This window comes from Entelurus aequoreus, linkage group LG05 (genome assembly GCF_033978785.1).
Source record: "Entelurus aequoreus isolate RoL-2023_Sb linkage group LG05, RoL_Eaeq_v1.1, whole genome shotgun sequence".
Taxonomy (NCBI): domain Eukaryota; kingdom Metazoa; phylum Chordata; class Actinopteri; order Syngnathiformes; family Syngnathidae; genus Entelurus; species Entelurus aequoreus.
Genome location: NC_084735.1, coordinates 52557597 through 52573720, shown reverse-complemented (window position 1 = coordinate 52573720; position 16124 = coordinate 52557597). Strand labels below are relative to the sequence as shown.

The 16124-nt window shown below is 39.6% G+C and overlaps 1 protein-coding gene across 5 annotated transcripts in view; it reads left to right on the top strand.

Annotated features, from left to right (window-relative positions):
• dscama (Down syndrome cell adhesion molecule a) overlaps nt 1-15848 on the top strand; it is a 304891-nt gene extending 289043 nt beyond the window's left edge. For all 5 annotated transcript variants that reach the window (XM_062048353.1, XM_062048352.1, XM_062048351.1 and 2 more), the window contains 3 exons: nt 10011-10208; nt 10292-10594; nt 14067-15848. In XM_062048353.1, coding sequence (XP_061904337.1) covers nt 10011-10208; nt 10292-10594; nt 14067-14446 — 881 coding nt within the window. In that variant the 3' untranslated portion in view covers nt 14447-15848. The remainder of the gene's footprint in view (nt 1-10010; nt 10209-10291; nt 10595-14066) is intronic.
• Nucleotides 15849-16124: the final 276 nt, after the last annotated feature.

The window sequence follows — 16124 nt, the reverse complement described above, 5'->3', positions numbered from 1 at the left end:
GCTGTCCGTGTTTTGGGTTTGTAGTAACGGATGTCAAAGTGTACAGTTGGACGTTATGTTCCAAGATGTCTTAGCTTCACATTCTAAATATAAGATCCAGCTGCGCGAGTACAATAAATCCACAAGAAAATGTCTAATGACGATCACCCTTCTAGTTCACAACAAAGGTGTAGGATAGTGTTGAGCAATGTTCCCTCTAAGGTGCGCACCTGTGCAATTGTGCACTGCTCAAGCGTCCTCTGCGCACAGCAAATCTATGCCACGCACAAAATCAAATAAAAAAATTAGCGCATAACAATTTTCGACACGACACGACACGGACACGACAGAGAAAACAGTTTTCGTCATCATTGTTCAAATATTGTAACGTCTGTCGAGACGCTTTGAGGACATGAATTCCATCCATCACTTTACTGAGCAAAACTCTTTATTGTCGGCCATAAACACATCACCAAAACATTAGTAAAAAAAATTATATCTAGCAAAACTGGTAATTTTCTGCAGTACAAACCAGACCAAAACCAACTTTGTTATATCAACAGCAGCCGCTCGCTCTTTCTCACTTGCGCCAACACATGCACATACGGCACTTAGCCAGTGATGCGTTTACAGCCACACAAAAAGTCGGACAACTCCAACACCACACACAAAGTGTAATTCCAGGTCGTTACACTATGATTTACCAATCAAATGTGTGCTTATTCAAGTGTCATTTATTAGGAATCTTAATTTATAAATATTAATCATGAAATGCTGTTAGTATATTAAATAAATACTAATAAAAATATATTTTTTACAAACAGGAAGTTGCAGGAATGTACACATGATCCCCTGCTTACATCTCATTGTGCAACATGTGAATGTTTTAATGGGAACTAAATGCAAGGTCTGAAAGGGGTACAAACTATTTCCAAAGCAGGACCTCCACCCAGACAAACAATACAAGTACACAGTTCATGAAAAACAATATTTTTTGTTATTGTCATTGTAAGTGGGCCTAAATACTTATATTAGAAAATAACCTCATGGAAATGACTGCTGTCATTTGATTATAATAATAAAAGAATGTTGTCTGTCTCTCTGTGTTGGCCCTGCCATGAGGTGGGGATTTGTCCAGGGTGTACCCCGCCTTCTGCCCGAATGCAGCTGAGATAGGCTCCAGCGACCCCGAAAGGGACTAGCGGTAGAAAATGTATAGATGGATGGAGATTGATTGAATTGTTATTTAGTCAGGTTTGGGACAGGTGTGCTGCTGGTGTAGCCACAGTGTACACGTCTGACCTCGCTCACATGGGCTCCACTGAATGCTCAGGGAGTTTTTGCATTTGCTCACACACATGAAAAATTAGAGGGAACATTGGTGTTGAGGTCCGTGCTCTGGCAGGGTCTTCCTCACAAAACACATCCAAACATGCTCATTCTTTCTGGTGCATGCTCAATAATTGATCAACTGGAGATGAAAAATTCAACAACAAAAAAAAGCACTTGAATTATTTAAATTACTTGAAAATAATGCCTTTTCGATTCATTAGTTATTACTTAGTTGCGGTGTCTCAACTTTTTCCCTTGATATGATACCGATATTTAAGCCATGAGCATTGGCCAATACCGTTATTAATTTGATACAATATCAGCACGACTCATAGTTCATACTTTTATTATTTTGTAGTTTTGAATGTTTAGAAAAGATTAAATCAAGTGATATTAGTCTAACAGAGAACAATGGCAGGTATGAAAACACTAACCTACTTGTTAATAACCATCTGCAATAGGCTTATCCTGTCTTGAATTTGAAGTGTAGTGGTAATTTGTTTTTGGTGACACCTAGTGGTCACAATAATTCATTGATTCGGCATGGCGTAGTGGGTAGAGTGGCCGTGCCAGAAACCTGAGGGTTGCAGGTTCGCTCCCCGCCTCTTGACATCCAAATCGCTGCCGTTGTGTCCTTGGGCAGAACACTTCACCCTTGCCCCCCCAGTGCCGCTCACACTGGTGAATGAATGATGGGTGGTGGTCAGAGGGGCCGTAGGCGTGAAATGGCAGCCACGCTTCTGTCAGTCTACCCCAGGGCAGCTGTGGCTACAAATGTAGCTTAGGTGTGAATGAATGATGGTTTCTCACTTCTCTGTGAAGCGCTTTGAGTGTCTAGGAAAGCGCTATATAAATCTAATCCATTGTCATTATTATTATTATTAAGTTAAGCTAATGACAGTAAGTTGAATGATGCGGACACGTTTGTTACTGGATACTTTCTAATACGCTTCTGCCTTGGAGACTTTGTGTGTGTAAGTAGCATGCAACTAGAATCATTTGATACTTGTTTATATTGACAAATGTGCTGTTTTAGACTGCAATATTGTTCAATAAAGGACACTTATTACCGATGTCTAGCTTTTGAGCTATTGTGTGCTTAGCTGTTGTGTAGCTGATAGATCCGAGTAACCTATAGTCTACCATATTTACCTTTTGTAAATGACTTGAACAACATACAAGAAAAGACCAATCTTGTGTGCTTATTGGAGGACATTTAGATGTTAACTGCTGTTGATCTTTGCACAAGTAAACACACTGGGCTATTAGGGACTGGGATACACTTATTAGTTAGTAGGGTATTGTGCTCTTTTTGTACGGAACCTTCAGTTCGGTACAGAGGAGTATTGATTTCCCACACGGCACACATTAAGCGAGGGACAGGAAGTGTTTCTTGCGTTATCATACTTGCCAACCCTCCCGTTTTTAGCGGGAGAATCCCGGTATTCAGCGCCTCTCCCGACAACCTCCCGGCAGAGATTTTCTCCCGACAAACTCCTGGTATTCAGCCGGAGCTGGAGGCCACGCCCCCTCCAGCTCAATGCGGACCTGAGACTGAGTGGGGACAGCCTGTTCTCACGTCCGCTTTCCCACAATATAAACAGCTTGCCTGCCCAATGAACGGAGAAGTTAAATAGGACAATACTGCCATCTAAAGGATAGCTAACGAAACACTGAAATTCAAGTATTTTTTTTTTCTATGTAAATAAAAAAAATATATATATATATATATATGTATATATATATATATATATATATATATATATAGCTAGAATTCACTGAAAGTCAAGTATTTCATACATATATATATATATATATATATATATATATATATATATATATATATATATATATATATATATATATATATATATATATATATATATATCAGTGGCGTGCGGTGAGGTTAATGTCTGGTGAGGCACGACTGCATCATCACAGTCAGATTTACAAACATATGAACCTAGGCTCTAGGCTCAGTAAATTATGATAATCGACTAAGAAAGCTGGATAAAATTATGCAATTATGGAAAGGGAAATCCTTAACCTTGTATGGTAAAATATCTATTATCAACTTGTTAATTATTCCTCAATTTATTTATTTGTTTTTGTCATTACCAGCTCCATCACAAAACTTTTTTAAGATTTATGAGCGGAGGGTCTTCGATTTGGTCTGGGACGGCAAACCAGAAAGGATTAAAAGAAAGGTTTTGTACAATGAATATGAATATGGGGGCCTGAAACTTCTCAACCTTGAAGCTATGTGTCTGTCTTTAAAAGCACCAATTGTTCCAAATATGTATTTAAACACTGAGTGGTACACAAGTGTCCTGTTAGACAAAAAACATGTATTGTATCAAAAGAAATTGTATCCTTTTTTACAAGTGATCCCCTCCCATTTTTCTCATGTAGAGAGTCTGCTGGGAAACATGGCGGGGTTCATAAAGGAAACAATCCACTCATGGTGGTGTTTTCAATTTTATGTACCAAAAAAAAGAGATGATATTTTGCAGCAGATAATATGGATGAACTCTAATATTGTAATAGATGGAAAGCCTTTCTTTTGGAAAAATATGCTTGAAAGAGGAATCATTTTTGTCAATGACATTATCAATGAGAATGGTAAAATTATGAAATATGATGAATTTACAACTATGTATGGTGATGCTTGTTCAAGCTTTTCATTTAATCAATCAATCAATCAATCAATGTTTATTTATATAGCCCTAAATCATATTTAATCAACTAACTGGAGTCATTGGGAAAAGATGGAAACAAATTAATTATGGAACTACTAAATTATTAGTTTGTAAACCCTTAATAAGAAATTCTAGTTGGCAAAAAGGAACTAAAATAAATGGGAAAATATATAAGTTTTATTTAATAAAGAAATCTTTGAAGGCTGCCCCATACAACACATATGGAAAATGGGAGGACTTTTTTGACTGCCCGTTGCCGTCGGATGCAATATTCAAATTAATCTACAAAACCACTATCGATGTGCAAAATCGTTATTTTCAAATTAAAATTATTTATAACTTCCTACCCACGGGAAAAATGTTAAAAATATGGAATGTGACAGAGTCAGATGATTGCCGATTTTGTTGTCAGGAGCCTACATTTGTTTTGGTATTGTCATATTGTGTCTTCGTTTTGGGTGGAAGTTGAAAAAATGTGTTTAAAGATTGGTTTGTTTATGAAGGTTGATGTGGTTTCTGTTATTTTAGGAGAGTTCATTGACAGTCATGATTTAGTCAATTTAATAATAGTACTCGGTAAAAGGTTTATTTTTAAGGCCAAAAACAGATATTCACTTAGTATTTCTTTCTTTAAAACATTTATTCAGTATTTTTTAACTTTAGAAAATTATATGGTTATAAACGATAATGATGCCAAAAAACATAAAAAGAGATGGGAAGTCCTCAAAGGCTTATTTTGAAAATTTAATTTTGTTTATATATGATATGCAATCTGTTGTTGCATTCCCTATTTTAAGTGTACATAAATGAAGGTGTGTGTTGCTGAGTTCGACTTGGATGTGATCTGGACTGTACATGGGTGCTTAATTTGAAAATGTATTTTTGTATGTGGATTGTATGCAACCTGTTGTGTTCCCTGGTTTTTGGTGTACATGGGTGAAGGTGTGTGTTGCTGAGCCCGGTCTGGACGTTATCTGAACTGGACCTGGTTTTAAGAACCCGTTTGAACAATCTGATTTCATTGACAACCCGGTCTGGTGAAGTTAAGGTCCTTTGTTTGTTTTGTTTGAAAGTAAAGCAATATAAAAACAATTACATAAAAGATAGTAATTAATGAAAAATGTTAATGGACCAGCACCACACACAATCATGTGTGCTCTAAAGACTGTATTCCTTGCAGACTGTATTATTCTATATTGTAGGAACCAGAAGATTTTTTTTTTTTAATAACAGAAAGAGACAGCCCCTTTTGTGTAAATAAGTGTGAATGAGTGTGAATGGGGCAAGGAGGGTTTTCTTGGGTTGATGCACTAATGGTAAGTGTATCTTGTGTCTTGTTTTATGTTGTTTAAAATAAAAAATAAAATAAAAATTAAAAAAAAAAAAAAAAAAACATATGAACCTGCAGTGCAGGTGTACCTAATGTTGTGTCCCTGCGGTCGTTCGCGGCTCCTGCAGCGCGAGCATTGTTGTTTTTGCACTTTTTGGCTTCTTGTTAAGTGACTTTTTTTGGGTGGATTCGGTCTTGCACGTGGAGGGTTTGGGTGTGGGCTTTGGTTGGTGTGGCGCTCCCGTCGGGCGGTGCATTCTGCAGCGGAGATGCTTGGCACCAGGAGGCGGGGTTATGAGACGAGCCTCCAGTTTTATGATCGCTCAGCACTAAAAATACGTTACACACATACAGTTGTTGACAAAATACACTGTACATTATATACCTCAGCTAACTAAACTATGGAAATGTATAATATAATTCATATAGCAATACGGTCTCACTGCACAGCAGCTCAGCAGTTAGCCGAGTCATTGTGCACAATCCATGTTGAGGCACAAATCAGTGATGTGCCTCAACTGGCTGCTGATCACCGCACCGTCTCTTCTCAGTATTTGAACGGCAAATGTGAAAATAAAAATAAAAAAAATCTAAAACTGGTGAAGTTAAATGGAAAATAACTTTAGTATAATCACTGGATACATATAACAATTTAATTTTTTTTTTTTCTTTTTACTTTTTTTTTTCTTTTCATGATGGCAGGTGAGGCCCCGCCTCCCCTGCCTCTAGTGACGGCACGCCACTGATATATATATATATATATATATATACCGTAATTTCCGGACTATAAGCCGCTACTTTTTCCCCTCGTTCTGGTCCCTGCGGCTTATACAAGGGTGCGGCTTATTTACGGCCTGTTCTTCTCCGACACCGACGAAGAGGATTTCGGTGGTTTTAGTACGCAGGAGGAAGACGATGACACAATGATTAAAGACTGACTTTTCATATACCGGTAGGCTGGTTATTTTGATAACGTACAGGTGAGCACTTTGTATTACTTTGCACCGTTGTATTATTTGTACTCTGCACGAATGCTGTTCGCCATGTCAAAGATGTGAAAGTTTGATTGAATGATTGAAAGATTTATTGTTAATAAATGGGACGCTTTGCGTTCCCAAACAGTCATCTCTGTCCCGACAATCCCCTCCGTGGTAGCAGGAACCCCTATATACTACGGTAATTACACATCAAAACCCTGCGGCTTATAGTCGGGTGCGGCTTATATATGGAGCAATCTGTATGTTCCCCTAAATTTAGCTGGTGCGGCTTATAGTCAGGTGCGGCTTATAGTCCGGAAATTACGGTATATATATATATATATATATATATATATATATATATATATATATATATATATATATATATATATATATATATATATATATATATATATATATATATATATATGAAATACTCGAGTTGGTGAATTCTAGCTGTAAATAACCATGCCCCCGACCACCACCCCCAAGATCAACCCCCCCTCATCCCCTACCCCCCACCTCCCGATATTGGAGGTCTCAAGGTTGGCAATATGCGTTATACTCGGTAAACAACGACGAGCAGGGGTCATGGCTGACAGTAATGCCAAAGAAAAGCCAGAGCTTGTATGAATGGAGTAAACGGAACCTGGGGGGGAAAAAAATGTCTAAATGATTTAATGTATTGTAATGTGCAAATAAATGTACAATATTTTATTAAAGAATCTTTAATGAATGCAGGATAAAAACATTATTTTCATAATTAGCTCTTGACAAGTTTCTGGTTTTAATTAACAATAAAAACTTCTTTTAAAAAAAAAATATTTTTTAGAATGTTTTTCTTACCTATGAAAAAGTAATAACAAACACGGGAAGTAAAAAAAACTATCAGTGCTGAGTTGTGATAAATAAGCTCTGCTTCTTTCTACTCCTCTTCCCACATGATGAATCATACAAGGGTGAACATGTGATGCTGTTGAACATTACACTGTAAAGCATGTTCTTCATAAACTATCCATCCATCCATTTTCTACCGCTTATTCCCTTCGGGGTCGCGGGGGGCGCTGGAGCCTATCTCAGCTACAATCGGGCGGAAGGCGGGGTACACCCTGGACAAATCGCCACCTCATCGCAGGGCCAACACAGATAGACAGACAACATTCACACTCACATTCACACACTAGGGCCAATTCAGTGTTGCCAATCAACCTATCCCCAGGTGCATGTCTTTGGAGGTGGGAGGAAGTATCAATTACCATACTCTTTATTCACCAATGAATGTTGTCATGTTGGTTTTCTTCCACAAGGTGGTACTATAATCCCAGTGTTACTGCAGCCAAGTACACTAATTCTATTGCAAAGACAGCCTCCGAAGCAGAACCTCCAGGTTCTGTAACAGCTTCTTCCCTCAGGCCGTAAGACTCTTGAACGCATCATAATTAAATTATCCCCTCAACTCCCCCCAAAATGGATTAACTCGTGGGAATAAAAAAGACATTATAACATACATCCATAAACGTGGATGCATGTGACAAAGTGCAATATATTTATCTGTACAGTAATCTATTTATTTATTTAATACATATATTTATCAGTGGCGTGCGGTGAGGTTCATGACTGGTGAGGCCCACATATGAACCCTAAAGAGTATCTTATTCACCATTTGATTGGCAGCAGTTAACGGGTTATGTTTAAAAGCTCATACCAGCATTCTTCCCTGCTTGGCACTCAGCGTCAAGGGTTGGAATTGGGGTTCAAATCACCAAAAATTATTCCCAGGCACGGCGCCGCTGCTGCCTACTGCTCCCCTCACCTCCCAGGGGGTGAACAAGGGGATGGGTCAAATGCAGAGGACAAATTTCACCACACCTAGTGTGTGTGTGACAATCATTGGTACTTTAACTTAACTTTAACTTTACACTTACAAACTCTAGCACACAAAAAAGCACATTTAATTAAAAAAACTTTATTATGGTCTTACCTTTACTTATAAGTGCGGGAACAGTGGTGTTCGTGTTGGAGGAGTTGTGAATGAATGAAATATGAAATCCGTGCTGCAGTCTGCAGGTGTACCTAATGTTGTGTCCCTGCGGTCATTCGCGGCTCCTCCAGCGCGAGCATTGTTGTTTTTGCACTTTTTGGCTTCTTGTTAAGTTACTTTTTTTGGGTGGATTCGGTCTTGCACGTGGAGGGTTTGGGTGTGGGCTCTGGTTGGTGTGGCGCTCCCGTCGGGCGGTGCATTCTGCGGCGGAGATGCTTGGCACCAAGAGGCGGGGTTATGAGACGAGCCTCTCACAGTGCGTCTTCGCAGCAGTATTATGATCGCTCAGCACAAGAAATACGTTACACACATACAGTTGTTGACAAAATACACTGTACATTATATACCTCAGCTAACTAAACTATGGAAATGTATAATATAATTCATATAGCAATACGGTCTCACTGCACAGCAGGCCAGCAGTTAGCCGAGTCATTGCGCACAATCCATGTTGAGGCACAACGCAGTGACGTGCCTCAACTGGCTGCTGATCACCGCTGATCATCTTCTCAGTATTTGAACGGCAAATGTGAAAATAAAAATACAAATAATCTAAAACTGGTGAAGTTAAATGGAAAATAACTTTAGTATAATCACTGGATACATTTAACAATTTAGTTAATTTTTTTTTCTTTTTACTTTTTTTTTTCTTTTCATGATGGCAGGTGAGGCCCCGCCTCCCCTGCCTCTAGTGACTGCACGCCACTGATATTTATAAATTATTTATATATATTTATTTATTTATACATGCACCTTATTGCTTTTTTTATCCTCCACTACCATGAGCTTTTGTAACGAAATTTCATTCTTATCTGTGCTGTAAAGTTCAAATTTGAATGACAATAAAAAGGAAGTCGAAGTCGAAGTCGAAGTCGAGTCGGAGTCGTAGTCGAAGTCGAAGTCGAAGTGGTCCCCAACCTTTTTGTAACTGCGGACCGGTCAACGCTTGAAAATTTGTCCCCCCCAACGCCATATATATATATATATATATATTTTATTTTTTTTTTGGCATTAAAAAATACAATCATGCGTGCTTACGGACTGTATCCCTGCAGACTGTATTGATCTATATTGATATATAATGTAGGAACCAGAAATATTAATAACAGAAAGAAACAACCCTTTTGTGCGAATGAGTGTGAATGAGTGTAAATGGGGGAGGGAGGTTGTTTGGGTTGGTGCACTAATTGTAAGTGTATCTTGTGTTTTTTATGTTGATTTAATTACAAAAAAAAAACAAAAAAAAAATTTTTTTTATTTTTTTATTTCTTGTGCGGACCGGTACCAATCGATCCACGGACCGGTGGTTGGGGACCACTGCTATATTGTACTTACACTAACACAAAATGACACACAATTGAGATAAAGTTTAACAATAGAATGCAGATTGAGCTCATCAACAATTATGCCAAATGTGACTTTTTGACAGATTTCATCTTCCATCTCTGGTCCTAGATTGAGTTTTTGATTGATTGATTGAGACTTTTATTAGTAGATTGTACAGTACATATTCCGTACAATTGACCACTAAATGGTAACACCCCAATACGTTTTTCAACTTGTTTAATTAAGTCGGGGTACACGTTAATCAATTCATGGTAAGTCTTCTTCTGTGATGTGAATAAAAAGTCATGTTTTCTACTTCCTCTCAGACCCGACTGCCCGCCGTACAGCCAAAGCTGGCCCGGCTGCCCGCAACCGCTACGCCAGCCAGTGGACCCTAAACCGCCCACATCCCCCCGTCTCTTCCCACACGCTCAGCACTGACTGGAGGCTGCCCACGCCCAGAGTGGCGGGCTCTGTGGACAAGGAGAGTGACAGCTACAGCGTCAGCCCATCTCAGGACACAGGTCAGCACCTTTTTTTTATTATTATTTTTACACGGTGTGGAAATAATCAAGTTGTCAACACAAAACATCATCGATATCTCCAGACCGTGCGCGCAGCAGCATGGTGTCGACGGAAAGTGCCTCCTCCACTTACGAAGAGCTGGCCAGAGCCTATGAGCACGCCAAGATGGAGGAGCAGCTGCGCCACGCCAAGTTCACCATCACTGAATGCTTCATCTCCGACACCTCCTCGGAGCAGATGACCGCCGGCACCAACGACTACACCGACAGCCTGACGTCCAGCACGCCGTCCGAATCAGGCATCTGCCGCTTCACCGCTTCGCCGCCCAAGCCTCAGGACGTCAGTCGGGTCATGAACATGGCGGTGCCCAAAGCCCACAGACCAGGTGAAACTTAAAGACTCATTATAATGTGCAATAGTTCAATGACATGGAATATAAAGCCTGCATGTGGACGTTCACGGCAGTTAAGACAAGGCTTGGGCCAATAGATCAATTCATCACGTGATAAATGAAAATTAACTCGATGATTTTGTCGTCATCGATAAATTGTCATGTTGTTTTTAAACAAAATATAAGAGGGTTCACTCTGTGCATCGCTCTCAGCACCTGAGCGCGTTTATTCAGGGGCAAAATTGAATGAACGGAGTGAACCCTCGTGTCAGTCATCCACAATTTTTGTCTCTGTGGGCGGAGGCGGGACCGCTGGCTAACACACACATGATGCACCATCAGAGCGCCTCTCGAGTTGCTCGTAAGAAGCACCACAAAGTAGCAAAAATTGCAAAACCCAAAACCAGTGAAGTTGGCACGTTGTGTAAAGCGTAAATAAAAACAGAATACAAAGATTTGCTAATCCTTTTCAACCTACAGTATATTCAATTGAATAGACTGCAAAGACACGATATTTAATGTTTGAACTGAGAAACTTTGTTATTTTTTGCAAATATTAGCTCATTTGGAATTTGATGCCTACAACATGTTTCAAAAAAGCTGGCACAAGTGGCAAAAAAGACTGAGAAAGTTGAGGAATGCTCATCAAACACTTATTTGGGACATCCCACAGGTGAACATGCTAATTGGGAACAGGTGGGTGCCATGACTGGGTAGAAAAGCAGCTTCCATGAAATGCTCAGTCATTCACAAACAATGATGGGGCGAGGGTCACCACTTTGTCAACAAATGCATGAGCAACTTGTCAAACAGTTTAAGAACAACATTTCTCAACCAGCTACTGCAAGGAATTTAGAGATTTCACCATCTACGTAATATCATCAAAAGGTTCAGAGAATCTGGAGAAATCACTGCACGTAAGCGATGATATTATGGACCTTCGATCCCTCAGGCTGTACTGCATCAAAAAGCGACATCAGTGTGTAAAGGATATCACCACATGGGCTCAGGAACACTTCAGAAAACCACTGTCAGTAACTACAGTTTGTCGCTACATCTGTAAGTGCAAGTTAAAACCCTACTATGCAAAGCGAAAGCCATTTATCAACAACACCCAGAAATGCCGCTGGCTTTGCTGGGCCCGAGCTCATCTAAGATGGACTGATGCAAAGAGGGAAAGTGTTCTGTGGTCTGACGAGTCCACATTTCAAATTGTTTTTGGAAACTGGACGTCGTGTCCTCTGGACCAAAGACGAAAAGAACCATCCAGACTGTTATAAGCGCAAAACTCAAAAGCCAGCATCTGTGATGGTATATGTATATGCAGTGGTAAAAATGCCACTGTGCCAACTTGTTTGGAATGTGTTGCTGCCATTAAAATCTAGTTAAATTATTATTTGCAAAAAAAAAATGTGTTTCTCAGTTCAAACATTAAATATGATGTCTTTGCAGTCTATTCAATTGAATATGTGTTGAAAAGGACTTGCAAATCATTGTATTCTGTTTTACGCTTTTCACCACGTGGCAACTTCACTGGTTTTGGGTTTTGTAGAAGGAAAAAATATGATTGAAAATCCAAATGTGGGAATGAACAAGTATGCCAAATCCCTGGAAAGTGATGACAACAATGAAAAAAAGTACAAAACCCAGTTTTTCCAACTTAGGAAAAAAAACTGCCTGTTCAATAATTATTGAAATGCAATATTTGCTAACAGAGATTGAGTCTGTTTCATTTTTATGTTTGTTTATTTATTAAGGACAATTAAAAGTTATTGTCTTCCCAATTACAACGGTAAAAAAATACTAATAAGAAGTGTATTGTGTTTAAAAGGTTACTTGCATTATTATTAATATTGTTATAGTTATTGTTGTATATTATGACTACAAAAGTCCTTCATTTGGTCTCAAAATAATGCTGACAAGAATATTGTTGTATATAAATTGTATATGTACAGTCGTGGTCAAAAGTGTACATACACTTGTAAAGAACATAATGTCATGGCTGTCTTGAGTTTCCAATAATTTCTACAACTCTTATTTTTTTGTGATAGAGTGATTAGCTAATAATTGAGATTGATTACAGTGATTTGTCACAAAAAAACATTCACGAAGTTTTTTTTTTTTATGAATGTATTATGGGTCTATTAAAGGCCTCACCTGTTCTCCTCCAAACATATTGCTGGGTATTGTGGCCAATCAGCTCAATTTTTGTTTCATCTGACCACAGAACTTCCCTCCAAAATGTCTTATCTTTGTCTATGTGATGTCAGATGCAACAAAAATGTAGCTGTTTGGCCACAATACCCAGCAATATGTTTGGAGAAGAAAAGGTGAGGCCTTTAATCCCAGGGACACCCTACCTACCGTCAAGCATGGTGGTGGTAGTATTATGCTCTGGGCCTGTTTTGCTGCCAATGGAACTGGTGCTTTACAGAGAGTAAATGGGACAATGAAAAAGGAGAATTACCTCCAAATTCTTCAGGACAACCTAAAATCATCAGCCCGGAGGTTGGGTCTTGGGCGCAGTTGGGTGTTCCAGCAGGACAATGACCCCAAACAGACGTCAAAAGTGGTAAAGGAATGGCTAAATCAGGCTAGAAATAAGGTTTTAGAATGGCCTTCCCAAAGTCCTGACTTAAACATGTGGACAGTATAGCTCGGTTGGTAGAGCGGCTGTGCCAGCAACTTGAGGGTTCCAGGTTCGATCCCCGCTTCCGCCATCCTAGTCACTGCCGTTGTGTCCTTGGGCAAGACACTTTACCCACCTGCTCCCAGTGCCACCCACACTGGTTTAAATGTAACTTAGATATTGGGTTTCACTATGTAAAGCGCTTTGAGTCTCTAGAGAAAAGCGCTATATAAATATAATTCACTTCACTTCACAATGCTGAAGAAACAAGTCCATGTCAGAAAACCAACACATTTAGCTGAACTGCACCAATTTTGTCAAGAGGGGTGGTCAAAAATTCAAGCAGAAGCTTGTGGATGGCTACCAAAAGCGCCTTATTGCAGTGAAACTTGCCAAGGGACATGTAAGCAAATATTAACATTGCTGTATGCATACTTATGACCCAGCAGATTTGGTCACATTTTCAGTAGACTCATAATAAATTCATAAAAGAACCAAACTTCATGAATGTTTTTTGTGACCAACAAGTATGTGCTCCAATCACTCTATCACAAAAAATAAGAGTTGTAGAAAGTATTGGAAACTCAAGACAGCCATGACATTATGTTCTTTACTAGTGTATGGTTGTATTTTTGACCACGACTGTATGACCTCTTTGAGCAGATTCAACAACACCATGATGATAATAATAACCGGGATCTTTTTACACATCCCAAGACAGTGCAATGCCGTACGAGAACCGGTGCAGAATTTTCCGAACATTTTCGTTGCAAGTTCAATTATGAGAAAAATAGGGAGGCTCTCTGTCAAGACTCATCGGTGTGTGTCGTCCTGCAGGGGGCGAGTTGGTGCACCTTCCTCCCTACCTGCGCATGGACTTCCTGTTAAACCGAGGCATGTCCTGCTCAGGCTCATCCAGAGGGGCGGCCAGCGGGGAGAGGGCGGCCATGGGCCAGGCCTGCCTGGAGCCGCAGAAGAGTCGCTCGCTGAAGCGGCCCTCCCGCATGGCGCCCCCGACGCCATCGGAGGCCCCTCAGGCCAGCAGGGACCCCGCCGCCCAGTGGCAGCCCGGCTCGGCCGCCACGCTCCCACACAGGGAGGGGTCGGAGTTGGCCCAGGCCGCCAAGCTCAGCACTTCGCAGGAGTCTCTGCTGGACTCACGTGGACATCTCAAACAGAGCAGCAACCCCTACGCAAAGTCCTACACGCTTGTATAACAGCAGGGGGTCCGGGACTCGAACTCACTTCCACGCTGGACTTAACACTCAAGTGCAGTAAAGGGACTCAACACGCAGTTCTGTAAATACGCCCTCTGAGGTCGGGGTCACTTTTACTAATCTACTTTTATTTATTTTACAACTTTTTTTTTCATTTTATTTTTTTACACATAAGTAAACAAACAAAACGACTGCAGCCAAACAAATTAAGAAATGAGGGAATATTATTTGTTCATTCTTTTTATAGAATTCATGAGTGATTATTAATATTAACAACAAAATTAGTTAATAATCATTAATTATGGATGGTTCTATTATCTAGCTTGTTTTGATAAGAACTCAGACTTCTGTTTGTTTTTTCTTCAACGGAAGATGGAATATAAAGAAATTGACATCTTTTCAGCTGTTGTGAAATTGTTACTTTTTATGAAGAAGAAGAAAAGAAAAAAAAAGTCTATTTCCTATGGATGCATGGGGACGACCCGCTCTTGGACTATGATGACTGCTCCGCCGAGCATTTTGTCACGCGTATGAAAACGATTCCAATGTGAAGATTTATTATTCTTATTACTATATATATATATATCTATATATAGAGAGATTTATATATAGATATATATATTCATATATATATATAAAGAGAAAAATCAATTTTATTTGTGGATATTACAGGGAAGAATTGGTTTGGTTAATATGGTCTTCAAACTTGTTTTTAATTAGAAAAATGGCGTCTCTGTCGATCTTTCTCTGTGTCCCATTCTCTGATGGTGCAATATAAGGAAAAAAAGAAAAGTCTATCAAAACTATTGCTCTATGCTGTAATAATGATAATGATAATAATAATAATATGTTGTGAGTGTGCTGACATGAGGTAGAACAGGGAGGGTTTCACACCATGAAGGCCCCCAGCCCCACCCCACTCAAATAGACCCTCTTCTCTCAGTGCACTAGGATGAGTCCTCAGGGCTCTCATGCTCCTCAGTAGATCCAACATTGCTGCTCTACAGGGAAAACATGTGAGACAATCTAGCAGATCCCTCCCTTCAAACCAAACGTATAACTTATGGTAAAAATACCAGGAAAAAAAAAAAAATGAAGAAAAAAGAACTGTCGCTTATTCTTTCGTGGTCTTTTACCCACCCCCACCCCCACCCCTGGTGTGTTTCTGTTCCCCCCGCCGAAGGGAGAAGATTTATTAGCCATCTTTCGGCGAGGTCTTTCATGTCCGTTTGTACGATTTAGTTCTACAATTAACTTTCTGATGATTGTTTTTTTTTTATTGTTTTTTTTTTTTTTTTAACAATGTCACCTTTTATTTTTTAACATTTGGTGTTCACTTTGGGTGACACTGGAATAAAGAGAAACTAACAAAATGTTGGCATTTGCTGAATAAAATGGCTGTTCCCAGTTTGGTGATGATGATGATGTTAAAGTAGCTGTCACGGTATGGTATGGCGGCTGTTGGCACGACCTAAAGATGCAGAGATGGATGGCAAAGTGCAGGTGAGGTCTTTTGATTAGGACAAATCCTCGCCCCATGGTGGGAAATAATCTCTTTCTTACAAGTATCAATATTGCTGGAGGACTAGCTAAATATGACAAACTACACACTTTAGTAGGATATGGTAACCGTTAAGCTAGCGCTCTTAAATGTAAAGGGTGGACGGATCGGTTAAAA